This window comes from Chinchilla lanigera, unplaced genomic scaffold (genome assembly GCF_000276665.1).
Source record: "Chinchilla lanigera isolate Chin_1 unplaced genomic scaffold, ChiLan1.0 scaffold00063, whole genome shotgun sequence".
In the NCBI taxonomy this organism is placed as follows: domain Eukaryota; kingdom Metazoa; phylum Chordata; class Mammalia; order Rodentia; family Chinchillidae; genus Chinchilla; species Chinchilla lanigera.
The window spans coordinates 13,777,096-13,802,946 of record NW_004955464.1 but is presented as its reverse complement, the minus strand read 5'-3'; the positions used below and the strand labels follow the sequence as shown (position 1 = coordinate 13,802,946).

Sequence of the window (25,851 nt, the reverse complement as noted above, 5' to 3'; positions counted from 1 at the left end):
TTTAAAAGTCACAAATTAAAAATTTTAAATATAAACAACATCCATATGCTTAAGCATACATGACATTTAGATGTTACCCTGACGTTAAACGTCAGGAAAGAGATGAGGAAATAACATCTTAGAATGAAACTTTGGGTTTCATTCTATTTTAGACCATTTGTGATTCAAGGTGTTTCTTTGCATGGTAGATTATCACTGTCTAGTTCGAGGGGGAGCTTTTTTTCCCCTCCACCCGTGAGAAATCAGAAGTTTTGGAAACTGAGCCAGATAGGAATGACTCAAATCAGGACGAATACTGGTTGTGCTTTGCTTTCAGAGGTAGGACTACCTGCTACACTAAACTTGTTAACCATCTTCCCATGGGCAAATTCTAAACATTTTCAACCTCCATTTCTTCTTTTATAAAGCCGGGGCAATATCTCCAGAATTAATCTAAGGATTAAACAAGATCATGTAAAGGTATTTAGTTCCATAACCTGGCTCCTAAAAGGCTCGCAGAACTGTTACTTCTTTATCCATTCCCCTTATTTATCTTCCTGTACTTCATGACAAACGATTTAAAGACAAAGAACTGCAGTACAGACATCAATAAAACACCAATGGAAAAATTTTCTCTCAATCTGGATGGTAAACTGGGGCCTCTCCACCGCCTCTAAAAGTTATTGTTTAATTCATATTCATTTGTTATTTTATTCTTATAGACAAAGATTCAGAGAGTCATTGCAAGAACGAAACAGCAGTTAAGATCTTTCTGGAAAAAGGGAGAGTTCAGCGGGGAGCCAGGCTCTTGCGGTCAGTTAGCAGCTCTGAGTGTCTTATTAAAGATCTTCCCATTTACTCTTGGTCACTTTTGGTTCGAGAAAGACAAGAGCACCAAAACGCTGGGGCTAGGACCGTGGGCGAGGAGGAGAGCTGTAAACAAGAGCTAACACCCTCAGTTGTTCCCGCGGTCTGGAGACCCCAGGACTTTTGAGCCCTTCCTCGAGGGCTAGCAGGTCTGTTCTCCAGGAGTGCCCTGGGTCTGGACTCCATTTCCCAGAGTCCCTTAGTGCCCTAATGTATTCAGTACTCCGAGTGCCTGTATGTGTGTGAGTGTGAGAGAATGTGTGCGGGTGTGTATGTGTGTGTGTGTGCGCGCGCGCGCGTGTGTGCCTCCGAGTCCCTAGGAGAGTGGAGGCTCATTCACTGATTAGAGCCAGCGCTGAGAGGCAGCACCGCTCCTTCTCTCACACCAACCGAGTCTCTTGATCTGTACATGCAATCCCAGGCAGCTCGCGAGCACACACCCGGGGCCAGCCGCCTGCCGCTGCCGCCGCCGCCGCCGCTGCCTCCGCCGGCTCCGCGCGCCCGGGACTTCCCATGCGCCGCACTCTCCGCCTTCTTCTGTAGGTGCCCTGAAAAGTGCGCACGTTCTCCCCAGGAATTTCCACGGCAAGTATGGAGAGCCGAAAGGGGTGTGGAGGTGTGTGCGTACTCGACAGGGGTGGGGGCGAGGCGCCGGCTCGCTCGGGAACCTGGCTAACTTTCTGGGTCCGTCGCCCAGGATCCGGGCGGCTCCCTCGCCGTGGGGCGAGGGCTGGAACCCGCACCCGCGCGTCAGGACCGGCGCGACCGAGCCTGGCGTCGGTGCCCGGCGCTCCATGCGCTGCAGCGCTCAAACTTTCCGCCTTGAGTTTTCCTTAATGTGTTTTATTTGGGGGGTGCAAGGGGGAGGGACCAGACGCGGGAATTGGACAAGGAGGGAGGGCGAGGGGGCAGCCGGAGAGACAAGCGCAAGACTTCTTTTCTCCATCTTCTAATGAGCCCCCCTCACACTTTGTTTGGGTCAATCTCGAGCATGCCCCTTGCTAGCGCCCCGGCGTACCCCGCGGTGGTTTCCGGAGGGGCCGCGGCGGGGTGGTACCCAGTGGGGAGCCCGAGCGGCGGGCGGGAGAGGGAAGGGGCGATCCGTTGAGAAGCGACCCGGGCCGCCCAGCACAGAGCACTGCCGGCCCGGTGGGGCTCCCGAGGAGAGGCTGGGGAGCCTTTAGGCCCCCAGAGGTTCCGCTGGCTTTTTCCTAAGGACAGCGGGTGTGGATGGAAGGGGCGGAGTGGGGGTAATCTGCGGGCAGGAAGGAGGCAGGTGCTGCTACCGAGGTGGACCGTTCTAAATGCAAGCGGGAAACTCTCGGCTCCGCTGGGCCCGGCCTGCCTGGCCTTAGAGCAGCTCCACTTGTGGGGCCTCCCGGGATTTGGGGGAAACCCCCCCACCTCAACGATTCTAAAGAGCGAGGCAGAAGGACGATCGTGTAGATCCAGGCACCTTACTCCTTTTGTATTATTATTATTGCTATTATTATTTTAATCTTAGACTTGCCTTAAGCTGAGTAACAATTTCTCTCCTTCCGACTTGAGAACAAAACTTTTCAGCATGCATGCCGGTCGCTGCAGCCCTGCGCCCACCGCCGCTGCGCTGGCCAGCCGAGGCCGAGAGCTTCTCCGCCCGGAGCCCGGCCCCACCACCGCGCTCCCGAGCTCCAGTCCTCCCCCACCCCACCCCCCAGGCCGGGGCTTTTCAGGGCTCGGCCTGGGCGTTTCGCCTTTGTGCTTTGTAAGAGAAAGCCTTTTCTTCCAGGGCACAACAAACTTGGGCGGAGAGCTTCCGTGTGGCCCCTCGGGCGAGGCCGCCCACGGTGGCGAGGCAGTCCGAGGGGATACGAGGGTCGTCCCTGCACCCGGAGCCCGTGCGAGGCTCCGGTGACCCCGGCCGGCGAGGGCGTGCGGGAGCCCCGAGAGAGCGGGGTCTCTGGCTGCCCAGAGGCAGGGACGAGAGCTTGTTTCCCGTTAAGAGCGCGCTGCTTTCTTGGGTCCTGGCCGCTGCTCTAGCAGAGAGCCGGGGCCTGGGCCCCGAGCCGGGTGCGCGTCGCCGGGTGGGTGCATAGGGCCAGGGGTAACGGGTTGGGGCGCAACCCTGCCTGGGGGCCGGGTGTCCCGGGGTCCTTCGCCTGCGCCACCTCCCTGTCCAGGGGACAGCTGAGCGGGAAGACACCAGTACTCTCTCTCCGCGATGCCCAGCCGCCGCATTCTTGCCTCTCGCCTCCGCTCTGGACTCGGCTTGAGGGGCAATGAGGAGAGAAAGAAAAATAAAGAGGAAAAAGGGCGGGCAGTGGAAAAGCAGGAGGACTGGGGGGTCAGGGACAGAGCGGGCCAGGGCCCAGCCTCGCGTGTTCTCCTCCTCCTCCTTCGGTCATCTCGGCCATCCCTGCAAAGCAGAAAGGAGGGAAGGGGGAAAGGCAGAGAGAGCGTCGAGGAAAAGCGCCCAGGGCGCCTTCCGTTCGGATCCCTCCCGGCCGGCTGAGATCCGGCACAAGTGGCGTGAGTGCGCTCGCTGCGCTCCGGGATGAGGAGGGGGAAGGTGGAGGACGGGGCGCGGCGCGCTGCCGGAGACCGACGGGCCGGTCGAACGGGGCGCACACCTGTTCTGCGAGCCGCGGAGGTGGCGACGCCCTCCCTTCCGCGCCCCTCGCGCTAGGCCCGGGAACCGGAGGGCCAACAGCGTGCCCCGGGCCCGGTGCAGGAGCGCGGAGCGGAGGAACCCGCGGCTGCCCACCGAGGCGGCGCGCAGCGACGGGACCGGTGACCGCGGGGCGGGGCTGTCCGGTGCTCCCGGCCCTTGGACGTCGGTCGAAGGCAGGCTGCTGCGAGCTCCTGCCCCAGGCTCAGCGCGGTCTGGACCCGGGGCCCTCGCGCTTCTCGGTTCTTCTCGGACCGGTGCCGTGGTTCTCCAAAGTTAAGGCAGATCGTTTTGTGCGGAGGTTGTGGGGCCCTAAAGTATTCTTTGCAAAAAGCAGCTGAGAGCCAGAGAGGTGAGGCCAAGGAGTGGTGGACCCGGTGCAACGTGGCCCGAGTTGATGTAGGTTTTGCCTCCACTTCTCCGTCCCCCGTTTTCCCTGAGGGTTGTTTTTTCTGGGAGGCTCTTCCTGGTTGAAATCTGCGCCCGCTTCTGAACGGGCGTCCCCGCGGCCGGGCTCTCGGGACCGCCCGTCTATCTCGGTTTCGCGCCCGTAGGCTAACCAGGGTCGGGCGGTGTCCACATGTAGGACCGATACTCAGCCGCGTCTGAACCGCAGACGTTGGCCACGGCCTGGGAACCCTGTTAGCTCTATGCCCGCTGAGTTCTCGCACAGGGTGATAAAATTTCTGTTAGGGCGGTTTTTCCACGTAGCCCCCGGGCATTTGGTGTGCAGGGGAATTCTGTTCAAGGGAAGAAGTCTGTGAACTTAAAAAAAAAAATCTTTCCTGCGTTCTTCACAATCCCCCAATACTCTGGCCTCACTTCCCATTGTTCTTTGCTTTTCAAGTTGCCTGTTAATTTTTTTAAAAGTTTTTTTATGCAAAGGGAAAATATCGTTTAATTTGTTCTATTATTTTTAAGTCCTGGCTTTTGGAAACGGTTCAGAGACCACAAAAATGTCACCTGTTGTTATAAGCGGAGGAGTGTTGTGTGTGCATTTTAATTGCCAGCAGAGTCGCAGTTTGGTGGGCGCCCTGAGCTTGGCTCCGGGAAACAGCCTTTTGCAGCTCGCTTTGTGGCAGTCATTTGCAAGTGGGTTTGGCTCCCAACAGCAGCTGTAGCCACATCGCTTCCTCCTGGGCCGATCCGGGCGCAGGTCAGGAAGCCCAGACCCGGGGCCTGGGTGGGAGACAGCCTACTCTCTGGGACTTTCTGTCTGGCTTTCAGTTTTTCAGCGCGAAAGTGGCTAGTTCGCGCCGGAGAGCGCGGAGCGCTGCGCATCTGCACAGCCTCAGACATTTTCACGTTCCGAACGCCAGCTTCTTCGTTTCATTTGTCTTGGTTGTGGCATGTTTAACCACGCAATTAGTAATCTCACTAATTATTCAGTTAGCTGGCGTTTTGTAATCACTTTAAACCAGGGTCGGCTGTGTGATTTAAGAAACAAACTCCCACACATGCAGAAATGATCCAAACCCATCACGTCAAGAATTTGAAAATTTTAAAACTCAATATTTGTTGGTCCCTCTGACCAACCTCACTGCCTGCCAGACAATTTATTTAGCTTCGTGAATTGATCCCTCCTCCTTGTTTAGTTAATTCAACAAAGACTTTTTGCAATCTGTTTAGAGTTTGTCTGATGCCGTGGAAAAGTAGCTGATGATTTATTTGGTTGCTTTTCGATTTCTGTCTTCAGCCCTTCTTTCTCCTCCTTTCAGCGGGGATGTCAGCTGTTATTACTTCCTATTGATCCCTTTGCAAAGTGAGAAGTGAACTAAAATTAATGTCAATTCCACTGCTCAGATCAATAGCTGGAGTTATTTTAATCTGGATTTGCACGAAGTGCTAAATTAAAAAAAATCAGCATAGAGGCAGAAAAGTAACAGTTACTTACTTTCCCTTTGCCCAGTTCTTTACAGTCACCCAAATGCTCCATCAAGCTGATTATCTTACAATCCATATTTTTTTAATTAAGAGGGTCAGTTAGTTTTCTTATTTTGGGTTCTGTGTTTAAACCCATGACATTTTGACATTGGGAGTGTATTAACTATAGATTTTCATAATGACTGTGGTCTGCTGAAGCCTCATCTATACAGGTTGTTAATGGGGGGATCACCCTCCTCTCCCACAGAGACCAACACCCACACAGTGGAGTAAAAGAGATGTGGTCTGGAAAAATATTGTTGATTTATTTTCAGTATAATAAAGTTTTCAAATGAATAAGCAGCTCTGAGTAATTCACTGTTCGGTTATAGTGTCCGGTGCTGTCGCCAGATTACTAATTTATGAAACTCATTTAACATAATGAGGTGATCTAGGAAGTAAAAATAGAGGATGAATACTAGGGGGAGTTATTTTTGGGGAGAAACATTCCTCCCTTGGTCCCCAGTGTATTATGTTTGTCCTTTTCTCCAGCTGCCCTCAGAGACTATGGCTTGTCGATAGATATGTAGTTATTTATTTCTGTTGTGAAGAGCTGCTTCAAACCCTTGGAACAGCCCTAGACTCACTTTCAGAGTATCCATGTTGTGTGACCATTAATCTGACTTGAAAACAGCCAAGAACAGGATTCCCAGACTTGTCAAGCTAACTGGCTCTCCTTGGCAGATCATTCCCTACACTGCTATAACTTGACAGGAAAGTTATTTAAAATTTGGAAGAGAGAAAAATCCGTTAATGTGAGATACATAATCTGGTAATTTAGCAATGATGTCTATAAGGAAAGATGCCAAATGAGGAAGCAGTTTGATGGTGTCCACTCATCTCCCCAATTAATAACAGCCATTGACACGTCTGCTACAGGATGGGAGAAGGAAATACTCTCTTTGCACTGCATTAAGCCATGAGGATTCATCTGCAGTTTAACTAAGGATTCTCTATTTGAGGGAATACCACAGATATTCCATTATGAAAGTGGGCTTTTAAAGAGAGGGGACAATTTTTATTTCTGACTCTTATTCTAAAGGTTATTATTTGTAGCAGATGGTGATTTTAGGTTTGAGTTTCACTCAGTTTCTATTTAGTGTCTCTATTTGAAGCTAATAAGTCCTAGTATTCATCTTATATTTTCCTGACTTTTGATACATAGCCCTTCTGCCACTCAATATACATTTTAAAAGTGAATCAGTGGTTATGAAAATATACAGCCTAAATTTACAAGGGAAACAACAAATGTCTCTCCAAACTCCAGTTTGTTCTGGGGGCGTTATTGGACATCAGCTCTGACTGGGCCAATAAGCAGAATGAAAGAAGTCAGAAATTTTAGCATTTCACTCTAGAGGTTAATGGCAAATCCAAGTCAGTTTACAAATCTATGTAAGAGTGAATGCATTAGTAACTAAAATTACTGATTCATTCTTTGCTGCCCCTGGAAGACAGATGCTCCTAGAGAGCACATGCCAAAGACACCCATTATATTTTTAAATATTGTCAGAGATGCCAGCCATTTTATTGATGAAGGCTTTGTTTCTTCTCAGAAAAGAGAAATAGGAAGCTTGTGTGATTAGAGTTGCATGCGTAAAAAGTGTTGCCGCTGCTTGTTCACATAGCACTTTCTGGAAACAGTCTGAAATGGTACGTAAAGATGTATGTTTATGTATGTACCAATGCATGTAATTTAGCCACGTGTACAGTTTGTGCCAACTACCATGTACAGATGTTCCTGGTCTCAGCATGTTGATGTAGAAAATTTTTCATATCAGAGTGTTATCAGGGAAATAAAGAGAGAATGCAGATGGCAAGATAGGTAGATCGAACAGGGTATCTGAAAATCAGGCCAGCCCTGAGGAGTATATGCAGGTGAAAGCTCTTTAAAATATATATATACGCCGTCCCCCATCTGTTGGGTGACTCGGCCTTCCAAAGCTCATTTGCTCCGGGAATATTGTATTTGAAGGTTTTATGATTTTTTTTCTTTGCTGGGCTCAGACGCATTTCACCCGGAACGTGTAGGGACCAAAGTCAGCTACGCGTACATCACAGTAAGTTGTCTATTGATTTTCCCGAATGAAAATGGTCTGCTGCTGCTGCTGCTGCCCACTGGCTCCTAAAGCCTGTGGTGTCTCTTGCCCAAGTATCAGTAAGCTAGAAGGATGGTGTTTCAATCACTTGGGGTTTCCCATTTTTCCTCCCCCTGACTTTCCTCCCCCCTCTTTTTTTCTTTTTGCTGTATCTGCAGGTCTTAGAAGGGCATGATTCCCCAGTAACATTCCCCGCCCTGGTCCAAGGTGCCACTCGGCCTCCCTCCAAGGGAAGACTGCTTCTTGTGTGACGCCAGCCATTGAAAGAGGCTCCGATGGACTTACACCGGGCAGCCTTCAAGATGGAGAACTCATCCTACCTTCCCAACCCACTGGCATCCCCAGCGCTGATGGTCTTGGCATCCACGGCAGAGGCCAGCCGGGATGCTTCCATCCCTTGCCAACAGCCTCGACCCTTTGGTGTGCCTGTCTCAGTAGACAAGGATGTGCATATTCCCTTCACCAACGGCTCCTACACCTTTGCCTCTATGTACCATCGGCAAGGTGGGGTGCCAGGCACTTTTGCCAATCGTGATTTCCCCCCTTCCTTACTACACCTCCACCCTCAGTTTGCTCCCCCTAATCTAGATTGCACCCCAATCAGCATGCTGAATCATAGTGGTGTGGGGGCTTTCCGTCCCTTTGCTTCCACTGAGGACCGGGAAAGCTATCAGTCAGCCTTTACGCCAGCCAAGCGACTTAAGAACTGCCATGACACAGAGTCTCCCCACCTGCGCTTCTCAGATGCAGATGGCAAGGAATATGACTTTGGAACACAACTGCCATCTAGCTCTCCCGGTTCACTTAAGGTTGACGACACTGGGAAGAAGATTTTTGCTGTCTCTGGCCTCATTTCTGATCGGGAAGCCTCATCTAGCCCAGAGGATCGGAATGACAGATGTAAGTACTTTGGTTGGAACCCTCCCTCACCCCAGTAAGCCCTGCGTTGCAATAGTGTTCAACAGGTCAGCAGCCTTGTCCACATGCCTAGTGATGAGCGGCCAGCTGCTTCCCGTTGCTAGCGGTGGAGTGCTACCACTTACGTGTCTCTCATCCAGGAGCACTGGTAGTTCTTGTAGGAAGTGTTTTTCTGAGGGTAGCCCGAGGCAAGTTGGCCTCAGCACTGCCTGTCTCTCCCAGACACGGCTGACTCCTCTGGGGCCCGTGGAGTGAAGAGGGTGCTATACATACCTCACAGTGAAGGTTGTTCTATTAGAGAGCACAGATTCCTAGGGAATTTGGGAGGCCGGAAGAAACGTGTCTATCCCTTCTCTTCTTGCTGTCCTCGTTATGTTTCTGTGATCACTGTATTATTTTTTTAGCTTTTCCATTGTATCAGCCAGCAGATTCCACGTGATTTTATTTTCACAACTCTCGGTGCTTGTCCACATCAGGCCATTTTTCAGAGAAGGACAAAGGTGTCGTCAGTCACCATAAAGCATTTCAAACAGCTGTGTTTTCCTTGCAGTTGCAAGGCTGGAAAGCTGACTTCTCTTGGGATTTGACAGGTTTGCTGGCTGCTTATCCTGAGGCTCACTTTTAGGACTAGACAGAGTTGGCCTGTATGACTGCTCCATAGCTGGTGCTCACAACTATTATTAATTTCTGCTCATGAGATGGCTTTTTTTTCATGTTCTCCAAGTGCCTTGTTGGGCTCTGGCTATCCTCATCTATACTAACTCGTTGGAACTAAAGCTTTATTTAGAACTTGTAGACCAGGAGTGCTGCACCTTGCAGTCTTCCACTCTGATATAATCAGAAAGTAATTGTTTTGACGCTTTCAGGCTGTGGGTAGACAGAGCAGTCTTCTTCAAGCCTGGTGACAATTTATGAACTGAGGGTGTTTTTCCACCCAACGCTTTGTTCTAAGATTTGCTCCATTTTATTAAGAAAACTACATCAGAGGTTTGCTTTCCCTTCTCTATTTGTGTGTGTGTGTGTGTGTGTGTGTGTGTGTGTGTGTGTTTGTGTGCTCCCATCATCTCTATAACCACCAACAGGAATACCACTTTTTTTCTCTTCTCTTTATGATGCCGAGGAGAGTAATAGAGACATTGTAGCGCTCTCCCCTGTCGGCACTGCTTCCTCAGGCTGTCTCCTTGAATTAGGCACTGTGTTAACTTTCCTGTGCTAAAAGGCATCTGCCTAAACCCAGCGTACCTTTTCAATAAAAGTCATCATAAAATCAACCTGCCTTGTAAATCCATCGCTCTTTGGTTTTGAAATATGTTGCAAGTGTGTCTTTTATATCAGCGCCTGTAAGCTGTAGACCTCCCCACTTAAGGGAGAAGCCTGGTATATGACAGCACAGCTGCTAGCATGGCTTTCTCACCTCAGCTTCCACTCCTCTGCCACCTTTTCACTTTCTCTTGACTCATATATATTCTGCTCCTGCTTCTTGAGTATACCTGCTGGACAGGTATTGGCATTATATTGATCGGTCTTTATTTTATTTTTGATTTGTTAAGTGTTGGGTAAATGATCAAGGCTAGCTGACCTCTGGCTGAAGGTAATCTGACCTCTGGCTGAAATTGCCCTTCCTTAGTTATGACCTATTCTGGCCTCTTTTCTTCCAAGTACAAGTTGATGATAAAATCCTCTCAAAACTACTATAGCACAAAGTAGCATCTGGAGATCATGAGTCCTTTCTTTTCACCCAACAGAGCCAGCTTGTTTCCACTTTACTATCTTTTCAGCCCAAACCTGTATCAGACTCCCAGAGCAGGCAGAAGCTTGTTAGTCAAGTCAGAACTCATAGATGTGGATATCTATTCCCCTCCGAGTGTCAAAGCCATAACTCTTCTGTTTGCCTGGTTTGCACTGTATGGTGGTGCCATCCCCCATGGAGATGGATCCCTCACACAGGAATACGCCTGGGTGGAGAAAAATTAAATGAGTCTGTCTCCCAAAGTGAAATGGAATTCTGACCTTGAAATTAATGAGATTCTGATCAAAAGGGTGGGGAAACTTCTTTATTTCAAATTGTCATGTTATATAAGTTTTATATTTAAAATATCCTTCCCTTAAGAATATTTTTTTCTTTGTACAAAGACATGTAGCACAGTATGTTTGTACATACCCACATTATTAGCCAGACTTGTATTTGTGACTAACCTTTAGCCAGAAACAAAGATGCCAAGTGAAGAGGAGACTGTCACCCTGTGGTAGCCCTGGATCTCTGCTCCATTTTCCTTTCCTTGCTTTAGGTGTAGAGCAACCTTCTCATGGCTGCATTAAGCAACATCTGTGCTTTTGATTTTGGGTTTTTGGGTGGCAGGAGAAACATTTTTTGCAAGGAAGGGTTGAAGAGGCACTGTGACAAAGTCAGTAGCAGCTTTCTTGGCTCCTGTCATATGCCGATGTGTGTCAGAATATTTATGGTCTATTTTATGTAAATACATATTTAAGGGCCGTTAGAAGGCTTGATTATTCCCGCTAGATGCCTTTCAGGCCCTCCCTACAGAACCGTTTTGAAATAAGTAATATTTCTCAGATAATCGAGTGACAGTATATAAGACTGCTTCCAGAGGAAAAAGGAGCTTCAGGGGCAGATGGGCCAGTGAGGGGGGTGGGGAAGCCAAAAGAGAGAAAGTGTTCAAAAATGCCAAGGAATAGAGCAGTGCTTTTGCCTGGATTGCCAAAATGAATCATGTATTACTTTAGTATTTTTTTTATTATTAAAATTTAGAATTAATTTCTGATATGGTTGACTCGTTTTTCAGTTCTCTTCATATAAACAAAATATCTTTCATAAAATGTAAAAATGCTTTAATTAAATGTGATAGTGAAACTCCTAAGCACTAGCTTTAGAGCTTTGTGGCTGGGTAAGGTGTGGTGATGAGTATGGGGTGTGTGTGTCCCTTACTCAGAGTAGAAGTTTTATGACTGAGTTTGAGGTCACTGAAAAATCAGTTTTGTAATGGAAATATTGACAGTTTTTACTGTTGCAGCCACCCCCCCACACACACACATACCATATCCATATGCAGGTATGTCCACATGTGCATGCCTTTGAACCAGGGGCCTGCAGACGTGGTGTAATGCACATGTTGGTTCCTTAAATCTGGACACTGGTAGGCAGGATTTCTTTTGTGCTTAAATATGCATTTTTTGAAGACAGAAATATAGCTACTTGGGTAAAGTATCCTCTCTCCAGTAGATGATTCCAGTTTGCTTGCCTGTCCATCCACCTGGCCTCACAGGTGATTCTGAGGTAGGTGTTGGGCTCTGTGGAACAAGGAAGCCTTTGCACTACAGGACTGACTTATTTGCCCTGGAAAATGGGAGAGGTGTTTTGCGAGAAGCTGCGCATGAAGGATGCACAATTCCCCAGGAAGGGAACTGAGGTAACTCCAGTTTATTGTCATTCTCTGAACCAGTCCCCAAGGCTCCTTCCTTGTCCAGGGAAATGATGCTAAAATTTATGGGCCAATTACGAATAGTCCACATTGTATCTTACATATGAAGTGTCTGCCGATATGTTTCCCAGGGCCTTTAAAATAAACATTGCTCATTAAGGAAACTTTACAACAAAAGGGAAGGTAAGTACTGTCTGCTGCCTTGTGCTAGAATCCATACATTTATTACACCCTCAGCCCTCTGGCTCCTGTCACGTGCATCTCCAGATGGTTCTGTGTCGGCTGCCCCTGTACCCAGATTCTGGCTTGGGTGACAGCAGCCTTTGGCCTGCCTGCCTGTTTATCCATTCAGCCCAAATTGGAGCCCGTTAACATGCATGCCTACCCTAAGGCAGAGGGGGCTCAAAACTCCCCGGAGGAGCCTGCGGCTCACCCCAGGGATGAGCCTTAGGCACTAACTGTAAGTGGCTTTACTTGGCTGTCTTTCCCTGGCCCTTCTGGGTGGTCAGGCAGACTCGGGGTAGGCCGGAAACCTGATGGCGCTCAGCAGCTCCTGCAGGTTTGGCTGTGCTCTCATCCTTGACATATTTGAAAAGCCATCCTCAGGTCCCAAAAGCCCCGAATAGGAGATGATATTTTATACTCTGAGATGTGTCATTCTAAAGGCATGTGTCATGAAAGACTGTGTCCTCAGCTGAGCTCACCTAGGCCAGGGGCAGCCTGAGATGAGGAGGGCCAGCTGACACGAAGGAGTCACAGCAGTGGGTACATTCCAATGGCCAGCGTTGGCCTAAAGTGGAAGAGACATTCATCTGGGTAAGGGAGAACAGGACAGTTCCAAGGTCACTAGGCTCCACCTCTGGACTGCAGCTGGAGCAGATGACCAGTGTAAAGGGTCAGCTAACCGCCAGACCGGCAGGGTCAGATGGTTCCCTCTGGCCTCGCTGGCAGACCTAGCCCGATTCTCGCTCAGCTGCTCCTGGTTCTCCGGGAGCCTCTTTCCTCCTCCCCTTCTCCCTGGGGGCAAGAACTCCTCAGATGTGTGTGGTTGTTTCTGGTTGTTCACCCCCAACACAGTCATGGAGACTCCTTTTCATGCTGCTGAGTTTAATTGTCTTGTTGGGATAAAGAAATGTTTGCACAGCTAAAGTGGGGCCGGGCTGGACAGGAGCGGTCCCCGATGGCTGCAGAGCCATCTGGCCTGGCTTGGCTCGGCTCGGAGCGCCGCCCGCCCGCGCCCTTCCCGGCTCGCTCCACGCCGTTGCGGCTGGGCGGCCGCCTGGCTCGGCCGGAATGCCTAATCACCGCGGTGAGAAAACGGGACCCGCGGCCTCCCGCGCGCCTCGCGCCCTGCCTCCACCAATTGTCATGCAGAAGCGACCCGGGCTGCAGCCGCCAGCGCCGCTCGGCCGGAGGGGCTGCCGGTGGCCGCGGGGGAGGGGCGCGGGCCGCCGCGCTCCCGCGCCTCCCAGGCTCAGCGGGGGCGCGTTGGAGCAGACCTCGCCGTTGCTCTGCGGGACTCGGAAGCGCTAGCTAACCCAGCCCTGCCGCGTCCCGCACGTCCCCAGTCGCGCCGAGAACGCGGCCAGCCGCCGCTCGGCTTTCTGCACGTCTCTGAACAGAAGACAGCAGGGGACGGGGCTGAGGGGACGGGACGGAGTGTGACCCTGGGGGGTCCGCGGAGATCCACGTGTGGGGGGCCGGGGGGGCTGCAGCTGGGGGTGAGGGGGCAGGGCGCGGCGTGGGGCGAGGGCTGGAGGAGGGGCCGGGGTGCGTGGGCCAGAGGATGGACGTGCACAAGCGCATCTGGACCAAGTCTTTGCCTTGGTAGCCGAGGACTCCTTTCGGCTCAAAATGCTTTTCCCTTCTTGCTTTTCAAATCTGTAGTGCGTCCCGAGCAACGTTTCCCAGTCCAGGGATGGTGGGTCCGGTGTGCGGGCGAGGCGGCCGTGGTGGCTCTGCCGGTGGAGGCTCGCAGCACCGCGGGCTCCCGAGCGAGTCCGCTTCCCACGGGAAGCTTTCCGGGGCTGCCCAGTCCGCGGCCCAGGTGGAATGTTTGGTGCCCCCGCCCCTTTGTTTGAAAACAAAAACCACGCATTGTATCCAAATAACAAAAGTTGCTCCCCCCCCTCCCCTTTCCTCATTAGGCAGGGAAGAGGAAACTGAAAAATAGAATTCTATTTTTATGTTGGTTTTTCTTATTTCTAACCTTTATTAACTGCCTCCATCTGGTTAATAAATATTAGCATAAGCTGAAATGTATTCTTTGTAAACACTTGGACTTTGGAATGACAATGCATGAAACGTTATATTTTAATAATTTTTGTTGTTTTTAAATCATTAACCACATCCATCTGGCTAATAAATATCAGCGCACACGTTGGAACATACTCTTATAAATGCTTGAGATTTCGAGTGATGGTACATTTCACCGTGAAACCCACAAAGTTCTAACACCAAAATAACAATTTTTGGACTTGATTATTCTCTTTCAACAGTTTTACTGCATATCTCAGCGCCATTTCATCCCTCTTAAACAGAGATGAACTACAGACTTAAGAATAATTTATTGCATGTAGTAGCTAAAACGTCTTAAAATTTTTTTTAAGTATCATTTCAGTTGTGGCATTTGTGGTTGAACAGAATGTGTTTTTATCCTCAAAGTGTGTGCTATGGGGCAGAAATTTGTAAATATCTCTTTCTTTGAGGCAAAGAAGAGAATTTTTTGCAAAGGAACTTTCTTACGCCTTTTCCAGAAAAAAGTCCCAGATTGGAACCATGAGTTTAGGCCTAGAGAAATGATATGCTGTGATATGAATGAGTAAACCTAGTAGATGCAATGGAAACAGAGCAGTTCATTCCCTTCCAGCCTTACCTAGTGAATTAGACTTTTCTATTACCTTAATTACATTTTAGTTTTATTGTGAAGAACATTTTGTTGTTGTTGCATTGATACCAAGCACATCAGAGGATGTAGTAAATTTGAGTATTGAATACACTGATGACAATGGTTGTAATCTAGTTTTGACTTTAAATTTTCGTCAATTTGCTCCTCTTCAGCAGTGCATTGAAGGAAATCTGTAGGACTCTGTTATCCTAAAGGCTGGGGGGGCAGTGGTTCAGGAAAGAGAGGAAGAATTTATTTAGGCTTTGAATTTTGATGATGATAAAGGTAGAAAGTTTTTCAAGACACATGAAATCCTCCTTCAAAAACACAGACTTATTTTGTTGATAGTGCTTAGGATACTAAAAGGTCTTTTATAATTTAAAAAATAATATTAAATTTGCTTTTTTCTCCTAATCTTTTAGAGATCTCAGACTGGAGTCCCCTTTCCAAACGTTTTCCCACAGCATTACATCCCCTATGGCAGAGTCCACAAATGTGGATCTGTTTTTGGTGTTTATTGTAGAAAAAAGTTTCTCTCTAGATCCTAGTTGAAGCTGGAAACAGTCAGGTGAGGTAGGGGTTTGTTGACACATAGAACCACCTGGCAATTCAGATATTTGTGTTGTTGGTTATTTTTTTTAGTTTTGTTTTTTGGTTTTTTTTTTTTTTGTCTTTTTGAGACAGGGTCTGGCTATGCAGTTCAGGCTGGCCTTGAGCTCCCTTTGTAGCCCCCTGCTGGTCTCGAACTTGCAACAAGCCTCTTGCCTCAGTCTCCTGAGTTCTGGGATTACAGGTGTGAGCCACCATGCCTGGCTTTTTTTTTTTTTTGGTACCAGGAATCGAACTCAGGACCTTGGGCTTGCCCGGCAGGCACTGTGCTGCTGAGCTATATCCTGGGCACCCAATTCAGATATTTGAATGTCATTTTTCTCTGTGGAGTGTGTCCTGATTGCAGATGACTTAAAGGATGTGAAAGTTGTGTTTTTAGGAGGAGAGATGGTGCCATGCGCAGTGCATTCTTGTTAGCAGATCCAGAGCTTTAGAACACTATAGAGCCATGTGGGTGAAGAAGGAACCTTTTGGTTTGGTCTCATGACAAATTAAGGCCAGTAAGCCTGTGTGTGACTCAACAGATGAGAGTTGCCTTTTTCCACTGAAATTCATTTGCAGGCCGAGACTTATGGCTCTGCATCCATTTCAGGGCAGCAGAGACATCAGAGCGCTGCAGGGAGGGGCTCGCTTTCCTGGGCTAGTCAGCCCTGGAAAGGCCTCCGCTTTACTTTCAGGTATATGATTTCCATTTAGGCGCCAGCTAATCCTATATTGCTCTCATCTGACCTTGCTTTTTGGGGTTTGATTTAAACACAGTGAGTGGCCTAACATAATAAATAACTGTTAGGGGAATAACAGCTGTTTGTCCCTTTGCATCTCAGGTGAAAGATGTTACAGAGCATAACTGAGGAGGCAATGTAACATAGTAGTTAGGAGTGTAGTCTCTGCAGCCTACTTGCTTTGTGACACTTGGGCAAGTCACTTAAAGTCTCTGAGCCTCAGTATTCTCACCTGTAAGCTGGGAATTACATAACCTTAAAGGGTGGTTGTGAAGGGCTGGATGAGATTAAACTCCCCAGATAATGCTTGAGCCCACCATTCCTCATATATACCAAATGACCATAATTATTTCTGGGACAGTCTGGAGGTATGTTCATGTTAGAAGCTCTGGTGTAGCCAAACACAGGGTCATTAACAACTAGGATGTATGCAGGATCCGCTCACACACCCTCCTCCGTATGGCAATGGGGAAAGAGGGAGGGAGAGGCCAGAAAGCTCTCTTCTGTGATGGCCAGCTGCTTTGCCTGCTGTCCTCATCATCTGTCCACCCTGGTAAATTAGTGCTGGTGTCCCTGTGGCCTCCTCCTCCTCCTCTGGTTGTATTTAGAGGCAAGGTAATAGAGAAACTGAGTCTGGATCCAGAAGGGACTTGACTAGGCTAGATATCTAGGCAGTTGCCCCGGTTAGCAATCTCACGGTATTTTCTCATTCTGGCATTTAGTGTTATCAGATATTGTTGAAAATAAATGAGTTATTACAATTTGTGAGTGGTAAGAGATTTGGGCCACATATAATCAGATTTGCTGTAATGGTATTTACCTAGTATTAGAATGCAAAGTCCCAGAGTTTCTAGTACGTCCTTAGATTTTAAGTTATACAGACACTTCTACCCTCTTGCCCATGTGAGACAAATCCATGCGCCTTCCCCCATCTGTGTGTGTCACAGTCGCACAGCATGATGGATTGTCTCTGCGCAGGGGAGGCTTAGGACGGGGCTTGAAGGGGCCTTGCAGGTCAGGAGAGAAATACAGCAGCGGGCTGCGCTGGGGGCCGCTGGGGAGGGATTACGGGGAGGGGAGGGCAGGGCAGGGCTGGGGGGGGACAGGTCTCTCCCGTCCTGTCTGTGTGCATTCTCCTAGGAGTAAAGAGGGCTGTCCATTACCCTGCGTGCACAAATAAACTTAGTGTTTTTCTCTTTGTAGAAAGAAAGCCCCATGGGGTCCAGGGGAACCAGAGAACAGCTTTGCATGTCCGTGGGAGAGGTGGGGAGTGGGAAGGGCTGACCCCTCCACCCAAGGACCTTGGATTTAAGTATTTCAGGAGAGGGGCTTCTATTTGGAAAGGCTAGTGTTCACAAATGTACGTAGCAGAAGTAGCCATCGGAGGCCAGTGGGATGCTCCCTTGTGGCTCCCTTTTGAAGAGTTCACCTCCCCAGTGGGGGTGGAATTATCTCTGAAGATCATGAAACACCCCATTTTGCTCTCTCCCTGTCCTTAGTTCTTTCCCACATATAGGCACAAAAGTGTTAGGAAGTGAGGGAAATACTGAATGTTCTTAAATTTTGGTTGTTAAAGGAGGTGCAAATGCCAGGTGGGGTGGCCCATGCCTCTAATCCTAGCGCTCTGGCAGGCTGATGCAGGAGGATCGAAAGTGTAAGTCCAGCCTGGGCAACTTAGCAAGACCCTGTCTCAAAACAGGGCTGAGGGTGTAGCTCAGTGCAAAAACCCTGGGAAATCACTGCAAAAAAAGGGGTGGGGTTGAAGGCACTGTCTGGGATTTAGGCCCAAATGGCAAAATTATAGTTAAGAAGAAATTCTAAAAGAGGAAAGAGGGGAAGCTAAGGTGGTAGAGAAATTAGGGCACATACAAGGGGAAGGAATCAGCAGGACTGCAGTTAGGGCCTAGGCTTTGGTTTCCTTCCTGAGCAGTAAAATTAAAAAAAAAAAAAAAGAAAAAAAAAGAAAAAACCTTAGAACAACAAAAGTCTGGAGGCATGGGCTTCCTTCCTGACAAGTCAACCTGGTGGGGCTTCATTCAGACTAAGCGGCAGTCAAGGCTGATTTAGGCTGATTAAAAAAAAAAAAAAAAAAAAAAAAAAAGGCCGAAATGTGTGGACTTAACCCTTTCCTGACCCTAGGGATGCTTCATTGCAAATGCTGCCTCCTTCCTCCAACTTCCCATCATGGTGTGGACAGCTTTTTATTGTCATTTCCTCTTTACTTAAAGAGAGTACCTGCTGTTGAGTGCCTAATAACCTCTACATGAAGAGTCTGAGTCTACAAGAAATTGAGCAACTTGAAGGAGATCTGACCATCAAACCTGTGACAGAGCTGGCACTGTAGCTCATGGCCTGTGTGGCTCTCAGGCTTTTGGTGACATTATATTGACATTGGAGTGCTGCAGCCTTCTTGGGTAATGGAAAGTACCTTCTAGAGTCTGTATTGGGAGCCTTATTTCTTTCTTTATGCAATACTGGTACTGCAGAAAAACTGATCTTAGCTTCATCTTAGCTGTTTATAAACTATGGCAGAGTACCTGAGGCATGAGTCAGTTGCCATCATTAGAAAAGAATATGATGTACTCACTAATTTATTTAATCAGTCAATCATATTCACTGAGGAGCTGGGGATGTGGCTCAGCGATAGAGCTCTTGTCTTGCATGCATAAGGCCCTAGGTTCAATCCCCAGCACCACACCAAAAAAAAAAATTATATTCACTGAGTACCTACATTGTTCCAGGCAACACACTAAGTGCTGGGGATAGAATGACAAGCAGGACAGATTATAGCCTCTGCCTTACTGGGGCTTCAAGTTTAGTTAGCACCTGCAGGATGTTATAAAAAGTGCTATCGTAGGGGAAGTATGAAATGCCACAGGATTAGAAGTAGGAGCACCTGATCTTGTCTAAAAGTCAAGGATAGCTTTCTGGAGCAAGCAGTTTTTGAAGTGATATTTGAAAATCAAGAAGGAGTTATTTATTTAAAGAAGCTAGTCATGGCAGTTTGCTTTTTTGAACGAAGTGTAGTAAACTGAGGGTAGAAGAAAGCACTTCAGAGCTGCCAAGGAAGGCTCATGATTAAGCAAGAATAGAATTTCTCCCTGCTGGGATCCAAGGCCTGACCTCCTGGCTCTGCAGCACTTCATCCTTTAGCCAGGCGTTCTTGAAAATGCCTACTTGGTGCTTGTGTGGTTCTGAGGCCCAACATCATAGAGGATACTGCTCTTAAAGTAATTTTCTGAAGAAAAGTTACTACAAAACACTTTCTGATGACAGATGATATTTTAGCCACAAGAAGACCCCAGCACACTCAGATCCATGCCTGGCACAGAGTAGACACTCAGGAGCTCTTTGCTGAATAAAGAAGAGCATAACCTTATGATGTTTAGTGAGGTCAGTAGGGGTCCTCATCTCTTTTGCATGCTTGTTCGTTTTCAGTCCTGGGGATTGAACCCAGGGCCTCACACATGCTAGACAAGCACTCATCCTAAGGCACATTTCCCTAGGGTGTTTATTTGTTTGTTTTAAGACAATAGACTCACTAAGTTGCCCAGACTAGCCGCACACTCACAATCCTCCTGCCTCAGTCTTCTGATTAGCTGGGATTATAGGTGTCTAGCTAGAGTCCTCATCTTTTTACTGAAGTTCATGCTCAGCTCTATTCTTTGCCTTATGAGGAGTAAGATAGGTCTCAGTACCTAGAGTGCTCATTTGGCTGTTAAACTAAGCCACATAGCACCAGGATTCCTGGCAGGGTTTCTTGGCAAAGTTTCCCATGGGAGGTGCATTGCTCAGGCTTGACTTTCATGAGGGAGGTTAGGCGTGTAATGCCAAGAGTATTGAAGAAGGGAAAAAAAGGTGAAACAAACCGTCATCCGGCCTGGCACGAGTAGACATACTAAAACAGTTCCCTCCAGCGGGTCCTCTGCACTCTGTCATCTGCACTGTGGTTTCCCTTCCTCGCCTCTTATCATCACCATCTCTCTGCATCCACGGGCATTTCCTGAGCTCCTGCATGTGGAGCACTGCCCTCAGTGCTACTTGCAGGGCCATCAGAGAAGTAGGAGATCACACTTCCCCTTCCTGAGGGTTCGCGGTTAAGGTGAGTAGTGAGGATGTGTACATGAGAAGGAAATGATACTGTGAAACGATGGATGGAGGGTTTCAAGAGGGAGTCGGCCCCAGGCTCGGTTTCCGAAAGGTCACCTGAGGACTGCCTGCTTCAGATCACCCATGGGAGGGGGTGGAGGAGTGGAGCAGGGATGGGCGTGGAGAATGCTACTGATAATGGAGATTCCCGGGGCCCACACAGACTTCTGGCTAAGAATCCCAGGAACAGTCTGTACTTAGCAAGCAACTGCTGCTCCTGATTCTTATGCTCCTTAAGGCTTATGGGTCACTCATCCATGGTGAAAGGATTAAAGGCAAGGTTTCACATAGGAGTTTGGCCTTAGGGGAGGAGCTAGGACCAGGAGAGCTGAGAGGACAGGATGGCAGTTCCACCAAGGGTTGGAGAAGGGGAAGGGTGGGCTGCGGGTATATCTCAGCCATACAAGCACCTGCCTGGCAAGTGCAAGGTCCAGAGTTTGATTCCTGGTACAAAAAAAAAAAAGAGAGAGAGAGAGAAGGGGAAGGGTGCAGACACAGTATGCCTGCAAGTGGTACCTTTCTCACCAGCCGCTCTCCAGAGGGAGCATCTGCCCGGCTGCCACCAGTTCCCCCTCTTTGCCTTGGATCCTTCTGGGGCTGTTTTCTTCTCCTCCCTTATTGCTGATCAGGTGACTGTGTCCGCTTAGACTTCCCCTTCTTGATGCAATACTGTCATTATGAGGCAGCCCTGCAGAGGGGCTCGAGGTGCTTAGCCAGATGTGAGGGCAGCCAGAGTGCTCCTTGGGCTCCAGCCAGCAGCTGCCCTTCTCGCTGTGCTTGTGCTGCTGATGAGGCTGCAAAAGGCTTGCGGTGGTAGTGTTGGATTTTGTTTTGGGTTTTTTTATTTTGTTTTTGTTCTTTGCCAGCTTCTTTCTTATTCCCCAGCCCTTATACTTTCAAATGCTCATTTGTAAAGAAATAAGGTTGGAGAGTTAGAGAGATCTCAGTGACAGAATTAGTCACTACCTGCAGACAGGCTTTCTGCTTCAAGCTTTAACCCCTTTGGTGACAGCTTCCAGTGGGTGGAAAGTTTGGTGGACCAGAAACGGATTTGGTTTGAGGCTCAGGTGGCTTCAGTTACCTGTGCAGCAGATACCCTCATCAACTTTGCTTCTAGAGTAAGGAGTGCTATTGCCCCCCTTAAAAACACTCATCACATTATAATTATTTGCTTAGCTGTCCCTCTCCCATGGGCCCACATTAGTGTCCTGTGTGACTCTAGCCAGTATGTCTCCTCATATAGTACCTCAGTAAATATTTGGTGTGAGAATAAATGAATCGAGGACCACCGCTTTCCCTGCTAACTTCTGCTGAGGGTGCCAGCAGGTTGTACCCACTTTGATATAGGCCAAAGGACCAGCAGAGAACTGGGCACCCCCTGGCACATTTCAGTAATAGGACAAGGATATGGAATCAGAAGCTCTGGGCAGGTCATTTACTGGCTATGTGACTGGATAAATAACTTCATTTGTCTGAACCCTAGCTTCTTATATATGAAATGGGAGGTGGTAAATAATCTTTACTCTACCTTAGAGGGTTGCTGAATCAGAAAAGATACAGGTATGTTCTGTAATCAGAAAGTAACCAAATTAATGTCACACATACGTATGTGCACACATAAGATGTAACTGTCCAAGAACTCTATCTAGAGCAAAATAATCTTATGAAACTAAAGTAGTCTATGAAATACTTGATCAATCAACCTAGAGGGAACTTTCTTAGTGTGTCATCCCACCCTTGAAGTTGAGCTCCATAAGATAGTCCGCCCCCTCCATGGTACTGGCTGCAGTGTTAACTTCCCAGGTGGTTTGGGACAAGTTACCCAACTTTTGCAGAATATTGGTGAAGATAGGTTGCTTTCTGTATAGATGTGTGACATATCAGCTGAAATTTCATTTTGCCAGTTCTCCACTGAAAGGAATTTACCCTTTACCTTTCTTCAGCAAAATCCGGAGGGCCTTTATTTCTTACACTTCCAGAGCTCTCTTCTTATCTTGTGGAGGGAAATGTTTTGGCTCAGACGCACAGTGACTTGGCCTGAAAAATGATGGACAGAATCAAGGCAAGAAGACTTTCTGCCCTGGAGACCTTTCTTGGGCTGTGAGAGCAGTCATGCTGTCCAGGGCAGGGTGACAAGATAGAGGCTCCTGTCAGATCTAGAGGATTCGAGAGGGCTTGGCCCTTAGGTAGATCTTTACAAGTCAGAGCCGGGCCAGGAGGATTGAAAGAGCAAGGATTTGAAAAGGGCTTTGCTTGTGTGGTAAACTTCATTGTGTGATTATTTAATAGACCATTAACAAGCAGATTCATTAACAAGATCTTAATTAACAAGTTCCAGGGTTATTCCTCCAACTTCCCAGGGGAACTGTTCTCCTCCTATTTAGTCCTACAGACTTCCTATGCTCCTTAAACTAACTATAGCAGGTGCAGTTAAATTCAGTCTTTTTTTTACTGCAAGTAAAATGACTGCAGGCAAAGGCAGGCACATAGTACTATCATAATAGTAATATGTACGCCTTTTTCTTGTACTGGGGATCAACTCTGCCACTGAGCTACAGCCCCATCCCATTAGCCAATCCCTTTTGAGCCCTTGCTGGGGCAGGCACTATTCTAAGTGCTTTACAGATAATAATTCATTTACTCCTCAAAGTCCCTATGATATGTGTTGCTAATTTCCAATTACAGATGAGGAAACTGAGGCACAGAACATTTAAACAATGTGGCCCACATCACACAAGTATGAAATAACAAACATGAGATCAAACCCAGGCAATCTGACTCCAGGATCAGTGGGAAGGGAGAAAGCCTCTGGAGATGGAGGTCCACTGTCAGATTCATGAGGTAGTAAGAATAAGTGGGCTGAGGTATAGCTCTGTGTGGAGTGCTTGCCTAGTACATGTGCAGCCCTGGGTTCCATCCCCAACACCACAAAGATCAGCCAACCAACCAATCAATCCTCACAGATGTTCACTGTGTGCCCATGTTCTTCATGTACCTATGGCAGGCTCTGTCCATACTTGAAATTGTAGGAGTCTTTTGTAGGGTGACATTCCTTAGACACAAATGGTTTTGGCCTACTCCCAAGCCTCTGTCACCTTCATTATACTGAGTTTCTTGTGGTAGAGACTGTGTCTCATTGATTTCTATTTCCAGTACCTAATGTGTTGTCTGAGACTTACTGGTTTTGATCTAAAAAGGAAAGTATTTTGTATCAACTCCCTTAATCCTTACAACAACTATAAAAGATTGTCAAATGCACCCCTTGACAGGATAGGGTAGGGAGATGATATAATATCTGCTGACCCCTAGCACTCTTAATGCTACAGTACCTGCCTCTGAGACACTCAAAGTGTTGTACAGAGCTACAAGTTAAGAAGGGCTATGTCTGAGATACAACAGAAACATCTGTCTCTTAGTGCCTCGCTCTCCTCAGGGTAATCCCTAGTTCCAGGGTAATTCCTAGTACCAACCTTTTGCAGCTGTTGTAAGGATTAAGTGAGTTACTGTAAACTATAAATAAAGTCCTAGGAGCAATGCCTGGCACAAAGTAAGCCTTCAATACACGTTAGCTCTAATTTGTATTACAAGGCCATGGGTGCAGGTTTGGGTCTCTCAAACCGGGCTCCCCTCCACTCTTATTTCTACTCCTGAGCACAGTGCAAGGACTGTGACTTTGGCAAGCCCTGATCTTTTATGGGTTTGTCTGGTTTGTGATAGATTTCTGATAGCCAAAATTAATTAATTAATTAAATAAAATCCTAACTGATATTATGAGCTGACACCTAGCATGCTGTATTTCTTGCTTGGCTCCAGTTACATGAGGTCTGGAGCAAGGATGACTTTAGAGCTCACTCAGTTATTCTTTCTCTGAGCTTCTCGGAAAGGTATATGGTAGAAATGAGAATTCCACGTGAAACCAGCAAGGAAGGGACAGTAAGCTCTTCGGACTTTTTCTGGTGCAAAAGGTCTTGATTAGTCTTATTCTCCACCTCTTCCTGGCCAGCCGCTCCACTGGCAAACCTGTGGCTGGTTACTCTTCCCCACTTATCTGGGGAGAGGACACAGAAGTGACCAAACACCTGGAATCATTGGGAAATTTGAGCTAGAAAGCAACTGTTTTAGGTTGCATTATTTTTTATCATTTTCTAATTAGTATACTTAAAACAGTTTCCCCCTTCATGCTAAGAAAAAAAAAATTGCTTTTGCCCTACCTACATCTCACCCCATTTGTACATTCTAGAAATACTCTTTCTTCTCCTAAATCTCAACTTGAAGACCCACAAAAGCACCCATTCTCATGGTTGGCAGCTTGCTCCATCATCTTTAGTTAAAGATAGACCCTCATAAATCCCCAAACTGGCCTCCCTCTTCCCGAAGTCGAATCTTGTGTTCTTCCTAAGTAGCTTGGCCATAATGTCACTTTCTTTAGCAGCATTCTAACTTCTAAGAGGCTTAATAGGCAAGGAGATTGTGGGGCCTTTGACTTTCCCTGAGCCTTAGCCCTAAGTGGTTTATTCTATTAAGCTGATTCTTGGTGGTGGATAGAGCTTTGCTGGATAAGAAGTTGGGGTGAGGGGAGGTGGCAGCAAAAGAAGTGAGAAAATTTCACGGCCCCCTCTACTATGCCCCTCCCCCCACCCACTTCTGCCAATAGTTCTGTTTTTAGAACTGGAATGAAGGGAGTGGCATACAACCCAGTGCAAAACTTTTCTTAGGGGACTTAAGAAGCAAACTTTTTCCTCTAAGCTGCCTTTTGCTGGCTCACCTTTGCCTTCCCCCCGTTGTTCCTGCTCTTCAGTCTCCACTTTTGGATTTTTCCTTCCACCCCTGCTTTGGCATCCATTCCGACTACACACACACATACACACACAAGTGATGAAAAAAGTTATGAACTATGCATTCCAAGAAAAGAATCCTATACAGGTGTGAAATGTAGAACAAACAGTAACAGATTCAGTTTACCAAAGGAAACAATTTTCCTAGAGTTTTCCTGAGAGTTACATGAAGATGAATGTTTTCCTCTGATATTGTGACCCACATTAAGGATTTTCAGGTTTCTTTAGTAACATTCTCACTTGGTTCAGGGAGGAAGCAGGTTGGGAGACCAGAGGAACTGAGTCTGGTTTTTGTGCAGTCACACTGAGCTACAGAGAAAGGGTAAGGGAAATGGTGGAGCAGGAAAATTAAGCTATTGGAAAACTGAGGGAAGGGAATCAAGAGTGTAAGTGTGTATGAGGGGAGTGGGTTGTATCCCAGGAAGACAGGAAGAAAACCAAAAGTGACCAAGGAGCTAAAAAAAAATGAAAACTTAAAGCGGGAAGTGAGAAGAAGATAGAAATTGTGAAGCATTCCAAAGAATCATGAATAATCCAATAGCATATCCTTACTGATGGGAAACAAGGCTGTGTACATGGACTTGGTAAAAGTAGAAAGCAGTAGAGTTCTCTGGGAGGCAATTTGGTAATATCTGTCTATGACAAATTTTAATATAAATATCCTTTTATGGATTTCAACTATGGGGGTTTATCCTACAAATATTCGAGTGCATGAGGATGCATGTTCTTATATTGTTTGTAATGTGAAAAAAACCAGAAACCACCTAAATATATCAGTT

The 25,851-nt window shown here is 47.4% G+C and overlaps 1 protein-coding gene across 7 annotated transcripts in view; it reads left to right on the top strand.

The window, feature by feature from the left end:
* Positions 1-7,680: 7,680 nt before the first annotated feature.
* The window catches only part of Rnf220 (ring finger protein 220), a 215,439-nt gene continuing 197,268 nt past the window's right edge, over positions 7,681-25,851 (top strand). For 3 of the 7 annotated variants that reach the window (XM_013521654.1, XM_013521650.1, XM_013521648.1), the window contains exon 1: positions 7,685-8,412. In XM_013521654.1, coding sequence (XP_013377108.1) covers positions 7,788-8,412 — 625 coding nt within the window. In that variant the 5' untranslated portion in view covers positions 7,685-7,787. Of the gene's footprint in view, positions 8,413-25,851 lie in introns of all 7 variants that reach the window. The other 4 variants (XM_013521653.1, XM_013521651.1, XM_013521649.1 and 1 more) reach the window with 4 other exon arrangements.